This window comes from Pleurodeles waltl, chromosome 7 (genome assembly GCF_031143425.1).
Source record: "Pleurodeles waltl isolate 20211129_DDA chromosome 7, aPleWal1.hap1.20221129, whole genome shotgun sequence".
Classification (NCBI taxonomy): Eukaryota; Metazoa; Chordata; class Amphibia; order Caudata; family Salamandridae; genus Pleurodeles; species Pleurodeles waltl.
In genome coordinates, this window is record NC_090446.1 from 602695106 (window position 1) to 602715897 (window position 20792).

Sequence of the window (20792 nt, forward strand, 5' to 3'; positions counted from 1 at the left end):
AGGTGGTTTCGACAGTGTCAGGGTGTAGCTATGGGAGCTAAGTTCTCCCCATCATATGCCAACCTATACATGGGTCAATTTGAGAAAATACATCTTTGGTCCAACTGTCCGACGCATCTCACCCAGCACATTTTGTACTGGGGCAGATACATTGATGACATTCTTGCCATCTGGACTGGCAACATCCCTGACTTAAACACACTCATAGAACACCTCAACATTAACGACTTTAACTTAGCGTTTACTCATAAGGTTGACACTACTCGGATTGAATTTTTAGACCTACTGCTATATACTACCAACAACAAGATTTTGTCTAGACTTTACAGGAAACCCACTGCCTGCAATTCTATCCTACATGCACAAAGCGCTCATCCCATCACACAGATCAGGGCCATCCCTTACGGTGAAATGGTTAGGATTCGACGCAACTGCACTGACACTGAGGTTTTCAAACAAGAACTCGCAAACCTGACCCACCGTTTCCAATCTAGGGGTTACTCAAATGAACTCATCTCTGGAGCCACCAAACGCATTTCCAACAAAGAACAACACGAGCTACTAATCAAAAACCCTAAAAAACCTGGCCATAAGAATTCCACTAGCCAGAGACCGGTCTCGTTTATCACCCAGTACAGCCCAGCTAGCAAGGCGATACTACGCATTCTCAAGAAACATTGGCACTTGTTAATGCTGGACACATGTCTCAAAGACTCACTAGGCAGATCCCCTACCATCGTACATAGCAGGGGTCGGACTCTCAGGAATATTCTGTGCCCTAGCTTTCTCTGCCCCCCCTCTCCCATACGCCCTCTGGGGTGGATTCCAGAGAAACCCACTGGCTTCTATAAATGTGGCTGCTGCATATCCTGCCAACTGGCCCTCAACAAAACCATTTCCTTCTCATATAACACCAGGACAACATACCACATCACGAGTTTCATGAATTGCAACACTAAATACACAGTGTATTGTTTGATATGTGTATGTGGTATGATCTACATTGGAAGCTCTATACGCCCACTGAAAGAACGCATTCAGGAACACATCAGGGCCATCAGAAATGTCAACATTAACTATCCCCTTGCCGTTCACTTCAACAATGCACACGGGGAGAGGGATCTACTTAGAATCAGATTCCATGGCATTACCCAGGTCTCCAACTCACCAAGATGTGGTGACAGAACCAGGGAACTGCGCAGATGCGAGGCCAAATGGATCATTAAACTCCGCGCTGTTGAACTAGGCCTCAACACGGACCGCGAATTACACTTCTTTCTGACATAACCTTTTGTTCCTCCTGCCTGAGGTTCCCCATTTTTTCATTGTATTGTATTCTCTCATGTACAATCCCTATGCGTGATCTTAACAACTGTACACAACTCTATCATTATTTTCCACCATTTTTAGATTTACTTTTGTGTTCTACCAATCAACGCATGTATTGTGTACAAGTTGTTGTATTGTATTTTCTCATGTACTATCCCTATGCGTGATTTTAACAATTGTACACTACTCTATCATTATTCTCCACCATGTTTGGATTTACTTCTGTGTCCTACCAATTCACGCATCTATTGTGAACAAGTTGTTACTCGTGAACTTTGTCAGTATATTACATGTTTTCAACCCTACTATGCACAATGGCCTTGGTCATGCTAGGCATCCACTTATTCCTTTTTTATAGAGATAATTGTTGTATCAGAGCATTACATCTCATGGTCTTGCCTGTCATATTTACCATTGCCTTCGGCTTACTGGACGTCCACTATGTCTACTCTTGTACTTATCTAACTATGTCCTTATCTTGTTTCTTTTCACTACCCTTCAAATTATCATCCTCCGGCATGTTGCCTACGTTCTCGACCCTCTCTTAATTTTACTTATATTCTCTCCTTATCTCATCCATATATCTTGCTCTTTTAATAGATTTTGGCCCTTTTTTCACTGTTGCCTTAAGGGCCTCGCACCACCAATCACCGCATCACCAGTCCCATTACCTTTTTTAGGGCTTGTCTCTATTTCATCATTCCACAGTTCGATTATTCGTTTCTAACTTGCTCCTCGATAGCTCCTTATCTTCAATTGTGCTCCTATCAGTTCTTTCCTATCACACGGACTTTTATCTACACCTAAGATGGCCGCCACATTGTCCTCTTTAGCCTACAATTTGGTCCTTCTTCCATTTCCACTACTCCGCTACTTCCTGTTCATTATAATGAGCGCGGGTCCGTTACGACCATCAGACGCTCCTCGGCTGCTTACCGCGCCTCTCCGGCCTGCTTCTACAAGGTATGTCCTCCAAACTCCCGAGTTTTGACGTACTCGGCTCCGATTCCTTTAACAGGCATTTCCTTCACATTTGATGTATTTCGGTTTGTATATATCAACGTATATGTTCCATCATTTACGAACTAGCAACAAGTTATGTCCTTCAACTCCTGAGTTTTGACGTACTTGGCTCCGATACCTTTAAACTTGCATTTCCTTCACATTTGATTTATTTCAGTGTGTTTATATTAGCGTAGAAGTTCCATCATCTACGAATTATCAAGGCCTGACTTTTCTCATTATTTACTCCACATCCCTCGATCCCGTCCCATCCTCCAATAACATGCTTTACCTTCTAACCTTTTTATTACCTTGTCTCGGCTTTTGTTCGCCTCTCACCCATCATTGTCATACGATCACCGGGTTACCTACGCGCTACCTAATATAACTACAATACCATGACACTTTTCCTGTTCGGGCGCACTTTTGAACAACGTTTAATGCCCAAACCTCACTACCCTGCTTTCTTAACTCATCTCGCACTGCCGCTGGGGTTCGCCTTTTTTCACGTTTTTATATGAACCACGTACAGCATAAGATATTATCTCTCATGCTTATACTATAGCTTATACTAGCATGCGCTTTAGAACACTATTCTGTGAACACTTAGCCCATGACATTTTGATTGACTTCGCTCTCCCTTGCTTCCCACACTACTTTTCCTGGACACATTTCCCATTTCACCAGCGCTCACCCTATAGCCCCATGGGACTTGACTCAATACCGGCTTCTCACCATAAAACCATTACTACATTTCCCATTGGACATTTTTCTTGCTTCTGTTCCCTACACCCCAATTCTCTCTATTTTTATCTTTCTTTTTTGACACCTTGTAGGTTTTGTTTCATGGCTTATCAGGGCCTGCTTATACCTGAACTTACCTACGTACCCAACACCTACTAACCCTGCTGCTCCTCGGGCAGCCATACTACTTTGAATTTACTAAACTATCAAGGTATGTACCTAGTGATTTTTTCTAACCTCTAGTTTATACTCTTACTACTATGACTTCTCCTCCAAATCATTCTTTCCTTTTTTATTTTTCCTACCTCGGTCCCACGGACACTCTATGATCTTGCTCCTCTACTGTCCATTTACAACCTACCGTATCGTGTTCACTACTATTATTTTTCTTTCCCTTTCCAGATCAATATCACCTATTCTAGCCCACATACCTAATTAACATTGAGCGTTCTCGCCTTACGGCCCAGGTATGAACTATTGCTCTCGCTCCTATAGGCTCCCATTTCCTTCCTCTCTCTTAAACACTTACCTACTTTGCACCGCTCCGTCTCTTCTGTTTTGGTGTTTTTATTCACACACGTTTGGTCTCTCTCAAATCCTGCCCTACTCTTGTATGTACCATACTTCACCTCACAGTTTATATAAACGATTTCACACATCCTAATTGTCTACTATCAGAGGCATACAGGTTCTTTATATTTACTGTATGGTCATTTGACTTACTTTATCTAATATATATTTTTTTCTAATTGGTGTCCCTTTCACATATGTCTGCTTGTCATGTTCACTGAGATACACATTTTCTCAAACTCTTACACTAGTCACTGTCTCTGGTTCTGGTATCTTCTCTACATGTTCACCAATGAGTTCATTACTGATTCCGCAAACATGTATATACCAATTATTGCTTTTTTCACTATCTTCTTGCAGCCTTGATGAAGTCACTTGTGTGACGAAACACGTGTTGGCTGTCTATCTATGATGTTACTAAGGCTGTCTATCTATGATGTTGCTATGTTCTACAACACTCACGAATAAAGACATCATCTACCAATGAGAGCCAGGACTTTTCTTCAACCTCATACTTACTCTGATTTTCATTACACTATCAGGGATCCTTATCCTTGCAACACTATTGGACACTATATTCTGTGTGCTTTGGCCAATTCGTTCCAGTATAACCTCCAGTGAATATAGTTATATAATACAATACACTGTTCAAAGAAAGATAAAGAGAAAAAGAATACAAGGGAGTCCTAATTAATAGGAGCAAGAGTCCTCACACACCCTATTGGGTGTCATGCTTCATCATCAGACGGCTCCTCGTAGGAACGGCGCTGCAATGTCTGACGGGCTCCCCCCGAAGGGGGGCTCTTTGCCGGAGATCTTTTCTCGATGATGCCACAGAACCCAAATATGGGTCCGAAGGGAGAAAGGAGAGATCAATAGAAGATCAAATTGGCTCAGAACCCTCACTAAGTATTTATTTATTCATTGATGTTAGGTAGTGGCCAAGATTAAAAGTAACACAGAGTGAGATAGAGATAATGCTCAAACACTCACTAGAAAATTAATAAGGCGTGGAGGAAGTCAGTAGTTATCAGACATTCCTCAAAAGGAGGTCGACATGTTTTGCGTCTCTTTCGGTCCAAAGGGATCCTATGACGCTTCTTCAGGACCTAATATATCATTACACTTCTCCAATAAAAAAACAAAAATTTGACTCCTGCACTCTGATGTTCACAGTCAAGACGTCAACAGTCACTTACACGAGTTCACTTTAACCCGGACTTGCTGTTCCTATTAGTCACCCTAGAGATATGAAGAAAAGAGATTAACACTGCATAACTTCTTCATCAACAATTCATCGTCATAATAATCGCCCAATCAAATCGACCAAGCAAAAATAAAAATGAAAGTGGCAAACTGTGCAACACAAGGTGGTAAAGTGGATGGTAGCAACCCATGCTAGATATGTACAGGAAAGCTTACCATCCCAAATCGAGAACGGGATTCATGGGATCATGCAGGCTTGTAGCCAGGTTTACAACAACCCTGGTCATAAAATAAACAGAGACATAAACAAAGAGACTAGCACCTTTGTTATCATATAACTAGGAACTTAATTCACATTGAAGCAGAGAGTGTTCAAATTCTGAAAAAACCCCATCTGATCAATTACACTTCAACTATAGAAAACACACTAATGCAGTCGTTAATACTGATAATGATCATAAAACACATCCGGTCACTCAACAGTCATAACTAGATGTGTATGAAGATAGTTTAAAAGTGAGAATCCTTACTTATACACAGTAAGTGCTAAGCAGTAACGTTAGGGGAATGCAATGTTCTGGAAAATGCACTAGAAACACCAATATCGTGTCACAAAACTCAGTTAGTCCGTGAGTCACGGAAGAGATAATGTAATCTGATAGTAAAGGAGAGCCCGGTTCGTAATCCGAATCCTGGGCATCTCCCGTGTAAACTAACAAATCACCGGACATGTAAAACACAGATCCCGAGCTTCGGGATTCGTGCCGTTAACTTCTCTTGCACGTAGTGTAAAGGAAAGAGTAGCATATTTCCGAGCATATCAACCACAGGTCCCAAATTTCGGGATCAGTGTAGAATCAAAGAGAGAGCGGCACGTTCGTAAACAAAAAATGAAAACAAGAGGAGAAAGACAGACCGATGGTACTCACTTCAAGTCACCCGGTGTAGCATGTGTCACCTACCCCTGGCTGCCCTCCCGAACGTACTGGGAGCCGCGCGTCAGGGGGTATAAATAACGCGAGTATACAACGCACAGACAGCATTTTCTGTTCCCGTTGCTTGGCAACTCAAACACACGCAGCAGGTTAGAGCCGTAGCGTGTAATGATAGAAATGAAGGAAGGAAACTCAGAATCCATTGCTGCAACCCGAAATACGGCAGCCATCTTAAGCTTGTGTTAAATCAAAGGTAATTTATAGGTCAACAATCACCCGATAAATCTAAATGAGAATAAGAGTGTTGAAAAACAGGGTAACTTGTGATTTTAAGTATATTAGTCATCAAAAATATGGTAACGGTTGGTGAACCAACATGATGATGTGCTGTCATTCGACTCCTAAGGTAATCCTAATGTCTATTATATAGGCTCCAACATCAGTCCCGGTAAATCAATAAGAAGTTGTCGCTAGAGGTGGGTAACTATTAGGCCATACAAGTGCTTAAAGGGAAAGGTTAAACCAAGGAATGACATCATTTAACCCTTGAAGATGAGTGTTAAGTTTATAGACCCAGCGCTGTTCAAGTTCAAAGAGTGGACGGGTCTCTTTCTGTACACAAGTCTGTAGTACAACCCACCACATGTCATCTGGAGTATGATTAGCTTCTATAAAATGGATGCTAAGTTTGGTTGTGGCACGTCCACACCGAATGTTGCTGCGGTGGTCATTTATCCTTACTTTGACTGCTCTTGTAGTCATCCCTACATACCGCAAATTGCAAGGGCAGGTAATCAAATAAATGCAATTGCGAGTATTGCAATTGGTATGTTTCATCAATCGCCATATCAGTATAGGTTCTAAATCAAGGGTCTCTATACGTTTAGTGAGTGAACACACATTACAGTTTCCACACGGAACATGGCCCCTTAACTAGGGGAAGGTCCCACAGGGACCTTTGTCTGGTCGGGGTAATGAGAGATCCCGGTCGAGTGTGGACCAACATATCTTTCATGTTGGTGGTCCTTTTGAAAGCAAAGAGTGGTTTTGAGATGTTCTCACCTCCACTACAAAGAACAGCCCATCTTTTGTTAATTATTTTCTTGACAGTATTTGATAATGGCGTAAATGTAGATACGCAAGTCAATTTAGTTTCTGAAGATTTAGGGGTCAACTGTAATAATGAGTCCCTATCACTATACTTAGCTCGTTTGTAAGCTGTATTTATCACTCTGTTTGGATAGTGACTGTCATGCAATTTGATCTGGAGGTCAGCAGCTTAAATGTCAAATGAATGTAAATTGCTGCAATTCCGTCGTAGGCGCAAGAACTGCCCATACGGTAAATTGTCTGAGTGCTTTGGGGTGATGGCTGTCATACAGTAATAAGCTGTTAGGGTTAGGAGTTGGATGAGTGGGGGAAACATGGGTGTCATACTGTAGAAAAGTACCATCTTGCCTGGCATGTTACCCCCATTTTTATTTGTATGTATGTTTGTTTTTCCTGTGTCACTGGGATCCTGCTAGCCAGGACCCCAGTGCTCATAAAGTGTGCCCTGTGTGGTGCCTAACTGTATAATTGAGGCTCTGCTAACCAGAACCTGTGTTTATGCTCTCTCTGCTTTGAAAATTGTCACTGCAGGCTAGTGACTAATTTGACCAATTCTGATTGGCACACTGGAACACCCTTATAATTCCCTAGTATATGGTACCTAGGTACCCAGGGTATTGGGGTTCCAGGAGATCTCTATGGGCTGCAGCATTTCTTTTGCCACCCATAGGGAGCTCAGACAATTATTACACAGGACTGCCACTGCAGCCTGAGTGAAATAACATCCACGTTATTTCACAGCCATTTCACACTGCCCTTAAGTAATTTATAAGTCACCTATATGTCTAACCTTCACTTAGTGAAGGTTAGGTGCAAAGTTACTTAGTGTGAGGGCACCCTGACACTAGCCAAGGTGCCCCCACATTGTTCAGGGCCATTTCCCCAGACTTTGTGAGTGAGGGGACACCATTACAATACCTATATGTAGCGTCACCATGGTAACTCCGAACATGGCCATGTAACATGTCTAGGATACTACCATTCTAGTATTGGGGGGACAATTCCATGCATCCCCGGGTTTCCAGCATAGAGCCCGAGTACTGCCAAACTAACTTTCCGGGGTTTTCTCTACAGCTACCGCTGCTGCCAACCCTCAGACAGGTTTCTGCCCAGTCCCAGGAAGGCAGAACATAGGATTTTCTCTGAGAGAGGGTGTTAGGTGTGAAGGGCCTGAGATGAGTAGCCTCTCCTGGCCTCTGGAAAAGCTTTGAAGGGCAGGGATGGTGCCCTCCTTGCACAAGCCAGTCTACACCGGTTCAGGGATCCCCCCAGCCCTGCTCTGGCACGAAACTGGACAAAGAAAAGGGGAGTGACCACTCCCCTGACCAGCACCTCCCAGGGGAGGTGCCCAGAGCTCTTCCAGGGTGTCCCAGACCTCTGCCATTTTGGATGCAGAGGTGTGAGGGTACAATGGACAGCTCTGAGTGGCCAGTACCAGCAGGTGACGTCAGAGAACCCTCCTGATAGGTGCTTACCTTTCTCTGTAGCCAATCCTCCTCTGAGGGCTATTTGGGGTCCCTCCTGTGGGTATCTCAGCATATAATGAGTGCAAGAGCTCACCAGAGTTCCTCTGTACTTCCCTCTTCGACTTCTGCCAAGGATCGACCACTGACTGTTCCAGGACGCCTGCAAAAATGCAAAAAAGTAGCAAGAAGACTACCAGCAACATTGTAGCGCTTCACCCTGCCGGCTTTCTCGACTGTTTCCTGGTGGTGCATGCTCTGAGGGCTGTCTGCCTTCACCCTGCACTGTAATCCAAGAAGAAATCTCCCGTGGGTCGATGGAATCTTCCCCCTGCCAACGCAGGCACCAAACATCTGCGTCACCGGTCCTCTAGGTCCCCTCTCATCTTGACAAGCATGCTCCCTGGAACACAGGAGCTGGATCCAAGTGTCCCCGACAGTCCAATGGCCCTTCTGTCCAAATTTGGTGGAGGTAAGTCCTTGCCTCCCCACGCCAGACAGTAATCCTGTGTCCTGCGTGAACTACAGCTGCTCGGGCTTCTGTGCACTTTTGCAAGACTTCCTTTGTGCACAGCCTAGCCCAGGCCCCCAGCACTCCGACGAAAAATTGCCCAACTCGCTGAGTTTGACTCCGACGTCATGGGACCCTCTTTTGTTGTTCTGAGTCGACAGTCGTCCTCAGATCTTCTGAACGCCTGTTCTGGTGCTTCTGCAGGTGCTGCTTGCTTCTGCGTGTTGCTGAGCGCCCCCTCTGTCTCCTCCTCCAAGGGGTGACCTCCGGGTCCTTCCTGGGCCCTGGCAGCACCCAAAATCCTCAACCGCGACTCTTGTAGCTAGCAAGGCTTGTTTGCAATCTTTCTGCATGGAAACAACTCTGCATCCTCCAGCACGCCGTGGGACATCTTCTGACCAAAGGAGAAGTTCCTGGCACCTTCCGTTGTTGCAGAATCTTCGGCTTCTTCCACCTGGAGGCAGCCCTTTTGCACCTTCATCTGAGGTTTAGTGGGCTTCTCCCCCCCTGGACACTTGCGTGACTCTTGGACTTGGTCCCCTTCCTTTGCAGGTCCTCAGGTCCAGGAATCCGTCTATAGTGTTTTGCAGTCAGTTGTTGTCCTTGCAGAATCCCCTATTTCGACTTTACTGTCTTTCTGGGGTTGTAGGGTAACTTTACTCCTACTTTTCAGGGTCTTGGGGTGGGGGGTATCTTGGACACCCTTAGTGTTTTCTTACACTCCCAGCGACCCTCTACACACTACACTAGACTAGGCCTGGGGTCCATTCGTGGTTCGCATTCCACTTTTGGAGTATATGGTTTGTGTTGCTCCTAGGCCTATTCCTACTCATTGCATTCTATTGTGTTCTACAGTGTTTGCACTACTTTCCTAACTGTTTACTTAACTTATTTGGTTTGTGTGTGTATAATTTGTGTATATTACTTACCTCCTAAGGGAGTATATCCTCCGAGATACTTTTGGCATATTGTCACTAAAATAAAGTACCTTTATTATTTAGTAAATCTGAGTATTGTTTTTTTTTATGATATAGTGCTAAGTGATATAAGTGGTATAGTAGGAGCTTTGCATGTCTCCTAGTTCAGCCTAAGCTACTAGAACACCTCTAATCTATTAATAAGGGCTAACTGGACCTGGCACAAGGTGTGAGTACCGCAAGGTACCCACTATAAGCCAGGCCAGCCTCCTACACATATTGTGCAGAAAACGCATCACAACTAGTAATTTTATCTACGATGGTTTGTTAGGTAGCCACAAAAAGCTTAAATGGCAGACAAATCTGTGCCCATCGCAAGGCCTAACTAGGCCCTAGCTAGGCTAACAAAAGAACAAACAAAATGACATCAGCAAGATTAGCTTCTAAGGCCTCTGCGTTGCAGGTACCATATCAAGTGACCAACTTGTTCCAGCTCCCAGCATAAACAGGCTTCTTGGAAGGTCATCTGGTGGTAAAGATGGCCATGACTACCTCAGCGGACACATCAAACACATCTAGCAGCTGACACTCAATCTCCACACACTGAAATGTAAGATGTGGACACACAAGCTGTATGACCCTGCTCTGTTGCTGTGACAGCAAGTCCACTTGAAGTGGAAGTCTGAACAAAGAAAACATTCTCAGGTACAAAATGATTTGGTACCACACTCTTCTAGCCCAGTCCTAGGTAAACTGAATGACTCCGACCTGGCCTTATCTGCCTCAGAACCCAGGACACAAGCCGTAGTGGAGAAAAGGGGTTACAGGAGCCCCTCATTCCATTCCAGCCAGAATGAATCACCTACTGAGCGGCTTGGAGGAAACTCCAATGTGCAGAATATTTGACACTGCCTGTTTTTGACAGGAGAAAATAGATCTACCCAGGGCATACCCCACTGATCAAAGATGCCCGGTGCCACCTTAAGATGGGGACGCCACTTATGCTCCACTAGACGACACCCCCTCAGTTCATCAGCTCTAGTATTTAGGGCCCCCACTACAGAGTGGTGACCAGGGAGAAAATCTGCTGGCCCAGCTACCTCCAAAGGCAAAGCGTCTCATAACACATGAACCAGGGTCCCACTCTGCTCTGCCTGTTGCAGTACCATATCACAGTCATGTTGTCCATACAGGCGAATAGCATGACTGACTGCATATGTTCTTAATGAATATGCATATGTATTCACGCTGCAGGCGACTAAGTTTCAAGTCATTTGGAGCCATGCTGAAAACAGATTGAGATTGGATTTACATTTGAAAGCCATCTTCTCTGAATACTCAGCAAATCACGGTGAAGGTGTAAATTCGCATAAGGTCAGCAAGCTATCCATGGAACGCTAGGAGGAAATGTTACTTGTGTTACCATGCCAGTTTCACATCGTGGATATCTTCATTTAGTTGATAAACACAAGCATCCCTCTTCCTTTGGTTACAGATTGCATCTTCTAGAGAGAAGCGTTTCTTCAGAAAAGTACTGTTTAACAATGCCCATGTGAAAACACTGCATCCCAAAACAATTTTGAACAGGCAGAATGGATGTTTTAATCTTTAAATGTTCCTCTTGGAAAATAAAAAATAAAAAAGGAAATGAACATTTCAGTTTCACTGAACAGGAATTTGACACAATCACCTTCAGGCAAGAAAGCTGCTTCAAAGACCAACAACAAAAAAGGGAGAGTTTGATGAGTAACTCATTTAATTAAACATTTGCTTAGGAATAATGCAAAAGAGCTTTAAGGGGAAGACAAAAACATTCATTAATTTATAGCTATGATTCAAAATATTCTCATTTGTCACAATGGCAGATGCACAAAAATTCCTAAATAGGCAGTCAAGGAAATTCAGTGCAAAATGTGGAAATCATTTATTGTACATAGCCATTTCTGGTGGCGTTAAACAAAAGAGATAAATTCACCTTCACTTTACAGTTTTGTGGACACTTACATAAATGTACTGCAATTAAAATAACAGTTGCAGATTCTCCAGCAGACTGTATTAGATACAGTGGTACATATATTTTCAGTATAATTATAGAAAGTAGATTTGACCTTTTTAAGAAGACAAACACTGGTCATCAAGCACCTATCCTGGCTAATTGCTGTAAATTGCACTTGAAGAAATGCAGAGACTGGATGGCCACTCAGGGTTCAAAGCACATAGCAAACATAAATTTAACACTATTAAGGCAACAAGGCTTGGTACGGTCAGTCACTTGTCCACCAACGAGATCATAAGTCTGAGAAGGGGGTCAATCAGAGGTCATGAGCATATTTGGCAAGCTACAAAATGGATATTATTTAATGATTTTACCGATTCGTTTAATAAAAAAGGCAGTAAATAAAGCATTCATTAATACTGTTTTCTGTTCATCATTTATACTCACGAACCTGAGGAGAATTACAAGAATCACAAGATGGAGAGCTTTATTTGTTAAATGTGCCCTAGGATCCCTACACATTTGCAGATATTATATTGTTAACAAATGTTAAATAAGATCCTATAGTGGCAAGTTCCTGGCTCAACTAAAACTAATTGCAACTACAAACAAGTCCACCTTTGTTACAATGGGAGGAGTTGAAATGGCCATGAAATTTAAGAGTGACACCATCACCCTCTTCAGGGTCTAGATTGACAGCAAATTGCCTGCTGCTGGATTAAGCGTTACGCTCATACACAAGACCCATTAGCATGTGAGATAGTAATAAAATTCAGAACCTACTACAGTAAGTAGAACAGAATCACGATGACAGACTTCCAATGCTGATACAGTATGGCTGTGGTACAGTAAGGGTCGCAACTGGGATACTATCATACTGAGATTAGGAAAATTATGATTTGCATTGAACAGCACTAGAGATGTGCATAGACTTTACCTACCTGTAGCGACCCACTTTCACCCAAACCACCTCTTTACAGTGTGGCTTTTTACCAGCCCTGCAATCATTACAGAACCAGCTTCCCTCTGGTATGTCGATGTTTAGACACTCGCGATGAAAGGCAGCAGGGCAAGAATCGCAGCATATGAGACTGCCTCCTGACAAGAAAAAAAAGCGTAAGGACAATGTTAGAAACCAAATTCAGCTCTCCACAGCCATTAATGTCTGTAGTACGTACTAAAAGGAGTCAAACACTTTCAGTTCCAAAAGTCATCTATATCCTCACCAGATAAAGCTACCTACTGTGTAACATCAACTTTGACTTGATTTAAACACATGAATTAATAGTATGCTTAATGCCGTTTTGCTAACTAAATCACCTCAAAGCTCATCTGAACGGTAGTACAACCGGTCAGAAGCAGCACGGGAAAACATCCATTGAAGAAGCTACGTAGGCCACTAGGAATGAATACAATGATATAACCAAGGAGGGAGTCAGAGGTGACTGACGGGAGAATCGCCCAGTGATAGCAGAGGGAAACGTTCACAAAACTAACACGCAAAGAACGAGCAGAGGTGAATATCTGCCAAATCATCAAAATTAAGTGCCAACAGAGCTTTCCATATTGAAGTTAGTCACTGTTTTAACTCCTACATTTTGAGTCATGCTTCCCCTTACAAATAGGGACAACCTCCTCTTTGGTGGTAGGTAAGAAGACACTGGCATGTGTGGCTGCTTATCAGACACACTGAAGTAGGTGAACCAACTGCATTTATTTAAACTTTGTACTTCAAATACGCATTTAATCTAAAAGACCTATTTCGATTTTTAGGTTTCGCTTGAGACAGCACGTGCGCCGTGGGTTGTTATTCACCCTCTCCGCAACAAACTTAAAAGGTGCGTGGAGTCGGCACATTACATATCATTGGCTCGATTCCAAAGTCTTCATTTTATAATATTTTACAGGATTAGAGCACTTCCCAAAGACAGTTTGGGGTGCTCTTTAATCTCAAGGAATAATAATAATGGTGAGATAAATCTGGTAGTTAATGCGCATGCTGGAAGGATTTGTGTTATATCTAGCCACATTTTAGATTCAATTGCACTGACCGTTAATGTGTCTACTGCAAGGCACGTGTGACATGCAGTTTTTAAATAGATTCACAAGTTAGTTCCAGCTTTTGACACAGAGATACTTTCATTACTTTCAGTTCATACACTGCAATTCCCCTACTATAACACAGTTAACAGGTATCTAGGACTTCATACAGCCTGAAAAGCATAGGTTTAAGCCCTTTTTGTTGTTTTCTCAATCCGCTGTTATAATAAGGCAACATCTAAAGGGGGTGAGAAGTAATACTGTCTTAATAGTACAGATAACCCCAAGTACTAAATTACTTTATTAATCCAGACTTGGTTTCACCCGGAAATACACTCAACATATAATCCCTACCAGTAAAGACGATGTGTGTCTTCTACACTTTGAAGCTCTCATTGTCTTATGTAACATACTGTACATTGGTTTACACACTTCTTTGATTTATTGTCAATGTATAATGCATGTGTCATGTAAAGTACTTTGAAACCTGACACTGGGACGAGTAGTTCTATAAAATAATTAAATAAAAAAATATGAAGTGCTCGAACACAATTAATCAACAGATGCACTTTCATCACAAGATTGTTAAGACCCTCATAACCATGCACATTGTTACCTTTTAACCAGCCACCTAGAGTTTTCACTGAGAAGCCCACAAAATCAACCTAAGACTGACTGGGTTTTTCGAGTCTCCCCGAATTTGATTCCGTACTCCTCAGGAGTCAATCCAAATTCCTCAATTAGGGTAATCTTTATGAGCTCATATGAGTTTGCATCTGCCTCCTTCAGAGTGAGGAGTCTATCCTAAACTTGCCTGAGAACAGTTCCCAAAGGTGAGTTCCCCAGTACTCTTTTCTGTTTACAATGGCCCTATCATAGGCTGTGAACCACTCGGAGATGTCATCATCTTCCTCATATTTGGGGACAATCCCTTTGGGGATTTTAGGGTCATAATTTTCTGCTCCGTCCCCATTTATGATACTACTGCCACCATTCATTGGTGCTAAACCCATGTCTGCTCTTTCCATCTCTGTAACTAAGATCCTGTGTTTCAGATCCAGTCTCTTAGCTAACCTCTCTAAAAAGGCATCTTCTTCAGATTCAGATTTAAGATCCAGAGATTGTATCTCTGGATCTTGAGGAACCTGACCCATCCTCACTAGAGGAAGGTGTTGTAGACACCTGGTGTACATGTACCTCTACTTCAAGTCGAGGAGGGTCACTTTCTTCCTTCTCACTTGGGTTGTCTTGATTCTGAGCTACAAGATCAGTAGCCTCATGAGTAGGATGGCCTTGTTCATACTCTGCAAGTAGCTCCTGGAGCCTTGCACTGGTAGGGTTTGAACCCCTAAAGAGGGTCCTTTACTGCTTCTGAGAAAGCTTAAGGTAGGGGGTGACGTTGAACACCACCACCATGTCCTCTGTAGTACTCATTATTTTACTAAAATGGAGACCTTTTTTAGCTAGAGAAAAAAATCGTAACAAGTTTTTGCAGTCCTAACTGAAGTAAGTTTTCAAGTTTTACTCTTGAGCTACATGGACCTAACTAGTGCCCTAACAGTTAGTTTTAGGAATTGCGTAAAATACCTAATTCAAAAAATGCAATTTAACTAAAGGCAATTTTTGCATTTACTTAATTAGTCACTTATGGACCAAACAAATGGTATCAGCAAACGGAAAGTCACAGATCCCACCACTTCCACCAAAGTAGGAAGCTGTCATTTTTCTAAATTGGTCTCTAATTTATTCTTCGTGTGTGTAGTATTTGCCTCTGTGAGTACCCCAAATGCTTAACTCGACTCCTTGATAAGCCTAGCTGCTTGCTTACACTACCACAAAAAGGGCACCAGAGCTATCTATTTTTGCCTATGCAAACCTTCGGGATCCAATGGACTCTGCACAGTGTACTTCATTTTAGTGCACTACATAGAGAGCCAGCCCCCTACATAGTACCATTTAAATTGTTATTAGTGTCCGATACTCACACAGGCTGATATTTCTGACATTCTTACAGTGAATGCATGCAGAGATTGAACAAAGTCAAAAGCTTTCCTCCAAATCGTGGTTTCCCTTAGGGCACTTGTTTCACTTCCACTGGCATCTAGATGTTAGGCTCCAGATAGCTTCAAGCCATGAGCATACTGGAACAAAAGGAGAGCTGATGGCCCTTTAAATTTGTTTTTGTTAAACTCGAACAATTTGTTTTTGGCCCAGCTAGAATATAAAAAAAGCAATAATCCAAAATAATGAAGTCCATTTGCTGCATGCATTTTGAGTGCTCCAACCAAAATGCGGACACTAAGGAATTATGCTCCATGTAGCCAAATTACACAGGTTTCACCAGAGACAGACAGGTCTCCAATCTGACTCAATAACAGCTACCTGATTTGAGATCCGGCAGAATCCCCCTTCAGTTCAATGCTGTCTGAAGCACGGTGCACTGAGTAAAGCTTGGGTGCAGATCTTTTACCTGACTCGTGCCACCTCCCACTGCTCCCAGAGGGGCCTGGTAACCAGGCGCACCAGGCGGTAAAAACACTACAACACTAGAAGGGGGCACAGGGAGGCCAAGCCCACAGGCACTCTGCTAAGGGACAAAGAGCAGGAGCTGCAACTAAAATCTCCACTCCAAAAAAAGCTGTAGTCATAGAAGCATGTTTACAGTAACACACAAACAGCATTGCAAGGTAGGTTGAGCGCCACCTGCAAAACTACTGATTTTGAACAGCTTAAAGTAACGGAGCAGGGTGTACTCCACCTTTTAGCCTTGCTAGATCAATAAAATGTTTACCAATATCTTGAGTCATAACCAAAATAATGCAGCATTTTAGGCTGGACATGCAAAAACAGCCCATTTCCAATTAATGAGAATTGAGCAAGGCCACCGCTCCGTCGTAGCGTGAACTGCCTGTGCACAATTTATTGAGGGAACACAATGCATGGTAGAAGAAGAGTTGTGTTTGCAAAAAATCCAAATTAAAAAATATCTTCTGATTCATTAAAGCGTTCATTGCAAACATCTAAAATATTAGTGCTTTTGGAGATAAGATTGAAGTGCAAGTAGGATCATGTCCATAAATATTTGTTCTTTCGTACGTTTATACCTGGAAAAAAGACACTTTTTGTATGTCGCACATTTTCAGCACCCCCCACTGCTCCAAAAGCAATGACTGTGGAAAGCACAATTGATATCGCCTATGAAAGAGATTTAAGCCAAACCTGTAAAGGGTGGTTACTAGAAATACAGATAGTACTAATGGAAATTATTTTACAGTGTTTATAAGTTATATTTTTAACATGTTGCTGTTCCTTCAGTTTTGTGCCTGCGGCGATGCTAAACAACAAACTGGAAATGAAGGTAAACAAGCATTTGCAATGCAACAGATCTCGCATTTGCTTGAATTAAAGCTACTGGCATTGTAAATTCATAACTGGACTTTTCTTGCCACATAAATTGGTCAACCCTGCCTCATAATTTCGCCTCTTCCTGCCATATAATTCCAGTGGGCCTGCATAGAACTAAAGCACTTTCATTTACATTCTTCCTCTATCTGCTGCAAAAACTGAAAATGTTGCCGTTTAGCATCCTAATTTAAATTTGCCATGCTAATTCCAACAGAATATCCCTTTCACCACGCCACCATCAGAGATGCTGGCTGGCTGGCTAAAATTCCCCACAAAATAGACACAAGACAGCCACAGAGGAGAAATAAACTAAAAGGGTCACTCAAACATATCAAGAGCGTTCAAACCGCCTTAGTGTAGTAAGGATGTTAAGTTGGACTGCATCATGGTCATAATTGTAATACGGAAATATTATTAAAACCTATACAATTATCAAATAATTAACTTTTGGCATTAAACGTTAATGCTCAAAACAGCCCATAGAAGGTAGTCCCACCACAGACTGAGTTATGAGCAAAAATGTTTTGTAAAAGTAATGCCCTGCAAAGCATTATGGGGAGAGTTTTCAGAGTGCAGTGAATATTATAGTATCGGCTCCCCCTCTGTGCCCGGAGAGACGCTTTCGCTTAGAGGATTTCTGTTTTACATAAAGCATTTACCAATTTGAAGTGTATTAAGGGGAGATCCACAAGAAATTACTCTGATTAGGTAACTGGGAACAATGAGACCAGCAGTCCTATACCGCTGATTAAGTTCATGCTGTTGTGCCTGTTTGCGATGTGAGTGCCATGGTTGCCATGCAGCACGAAGGAGAGAGATAAAATAAAATAAAATAGTTTGCCGACACTGAAGTATAATCGGCAATCATGCAATAATCCATGTAACAGGGGCGGTCTGCAAGGCGTGACAAAACAGCCTCCAGACGGGACAAACGTAAAACATTTTCTAATGACATCAAATTATTTTTTAAACACAGGCCCAGGAACTAATTAAATTGATAGGCGTGGTTAAAAAGCCCTCAATAGGTCAAAGCGCTTGCGCGCTTCACCTAATAAAAAAGACGACCCTGTAGGAAAGTGCCCCTTTTTAACATGGTCAATCCCACTTTTCACCTGATATTCGATGCAATTTTGTCCGAAAGTGCACTAGGTTCCTCTAAACCAGGTCCTCAGTGCCAAATCTTTTTCCCTAAAATTGTACAATTGTTTCCCAATTGGCAATACCTATGGTCCCCCTGTAAGTTCCTAGTAAATTGTACCCCTGGTGCCAAGAGCATGGGTACCAGAAAGGGTCAGCCAAGGGCTGCAGCACGTATTGTGTCACCCTCATCGACCTCTCACATAGCACACTCAAACTGCCATTGCAGGCTGCGCATCTTGGTGCAGCTAAAAGTGAAAACACAATGGCCCTCATTACAACTCTGGCGGTCGGTGTTAAAGCGGCGTTAATACCGCCAACAGGCCGGCGGTAAAAAAAAAAGGATTTGGACCCTTCGGTATCGCATTATCTGGCAGAGACAAGATCTAACCGCAGATTCCTTACTTAAGAATCCTCCCCAGACGCGAGACTGGATCTGGAAACTTTTTCCCCCAGCATGTCTGCGTGTCAGAAGAGGGCATTGTGCGACTCTGTAATAACGTCGTCCACTGGATGTGGCATCAACAGAGTCTATACAACCTCCTCTCTGACGCACCAACGTCAGTTTCTTCCGTGACTATAGTAGGAAGCTGGCCTGGCAGGTGGTGGACACCTATGGTGTTCGCACCTTATACCAGGTCAAGCCTATTAGTTAGTGAGGCAGTGTCTAGGAAGCTAGGGCTCTCTAGTGGTACCTGTGGTGAGCAGCCAAAACTTAACTAGGAGGAGTGTAAAGGAGCTTGTAGAACTCAGGACCCCAAGAGGTGAGTACCTAGGTGACCCCCCAGCGATCAGGAGAGCAGGGGTAAGTTACTAGGTATTCCCAATGACTAACAAGGGGACTTGGAAAAAGAAGATTGCAAGACCAGGACCAGTCCAGTGGAAACCAACAGTGGGATCCAGAAGAAGAGGACCTGAAAAAGGTCTCCTGGTGCCCCCATGTAAGTCCCTAGTATTTGGTTCCTAGGTACCCAGGGCATTGGGGCACCAGGGGTTCCCCATGGGCTGAAGTATGTTGTAAGGAAATGGCTCCCTGTTGCAGTTACCCCCCACTTTTTGCCTGATACTGAAGCTGACTTGACTGAAGTGTGCTGGGACCCTGCTAACCAGGCCCCAGCACCAGTGTTCTTTCACCTACAATGTACCATTGTTTCCACAATTGGCACACCCCTGGCACACAGATAAGTCCCTTGTAAAAGGTACCAGTGGTACCAAGGGCCCTGTGACCAGGGAAGATCCCTAAGGGCTGGAGCATATGTTGTGCCACCCTAAGGGACCCCTCACCTAACACATGCACACTGCCATTGCAGATTGTGTGTGTTGGTGGGGAGAAAAAGGCAAAGTCGACATGGCATCCCCCTCAGGATGCCATGCACACAAAATACTGCCTGTGGCATAGGTAGGTAGGTCACCCGTCTAGCAGGCCTTACAACCCTAAGGCAGGGTGCACTATACCACAGGTGAGGGCATAGCGGCATGAGCAATATTCCCCTACAGTGTTGAAGTCTATTCTTAGACATTGTAAGTACAGTTGTGGCCATATTAAGTATATAGTCTGGGAGTTTGTCAAAAACGAACTCCACAGCTCCATAATGGCTACTCTGAATACTGGGAAGTTTGGTATCAAACTTCTCAGAATAATAAACCCACACTGATGCCAGTGTTGGATTTATTAAAAAATGCACACAGAGGGCATCTTAGAGATGCCCCCTGTATTTTACCCAATTGTTCAGTGCAGGACTGACTGGTCTGTGCCAGCCTGCTGCTGAGAGAGGAGTTTCTGGCCCCATGTGGTGAGGGCCTTTGTGCTCGCGGAGGACAGAAACAAAAGCCTGCTCTGGGTGGAGGTGCTTCACACCTCCCCCCTGCAGGAACTGTAACACCTAGCAGTGAGCCTCAAAGGCTCAGGCTTCGTGTTACAATGCCCCAGGGCACTCCAGCTAGTGGAGATGCCCGTCCCCTGGACACAGCCCCCACCTTTGGCGGCAAGTCCAGGGGAGATAATGAGAAAAACAAGGAGGAGTCACTGGCCAGTCAGGACAGCCCCTAAGGTGTCCTGAGCTGAGGTGACCCCTGCCTTTAGAAATCCTCTATCTTGATTTTGGAGGACTCCCTCAATAGGAATAGGGATAGGGATGTGCCCCCCTCCCCTCAGGAGAAGACACAAAGAGGATGTAGCCACCCTCAAGGACAGTAGCCATTGGCTACTGCCCTCAGAGACCTAAACACCCCCCTAAATTCAGTATTTAGGGGCTCCCCAGAACCTAGGAAACTAGATTCCTGCAACCTAAAGAAGGAGGACTGCTGACCTGAAGCCTTGCAGTGAAGACGGAGACGACAACTGATTTGGCCCCGGCCCCAGCCCCACCGGCCTGTCTCCCTACTTCAGAAGAAAACTGCAACAGCAACGCATCCAACAGGATCCAG

At 43.5% G+C, this 20792-nt stretch overlaps 1 protein-coding gene across 3 annotated transcripts in view; it reads right to left on the minus strand.

Moving 5' to 3' along the window:
- The window catches only part of LOC138304451 (histone-lysine N-methyltransferase, H3 lysine-36 specific-like), an 833106-nt gene that overhangs the window by 165692 nt on the left and 646622 nt on the right, over window positions 1-20792 (minus strand). For all 3 annotated transcript variants that reach the window (XM_069244519.1, XM_069244517.1, XM_069244518.1), the window contains exon 15: window positions 12725-12881. In XM_069244519.1, coding sequence (XP_069100620.1) covers window positions 12725-12881 — 157 coding nt within the window. The remainder of the gene's footprint in view (window positions 1-12724; window positions 12882-20792) is intronic.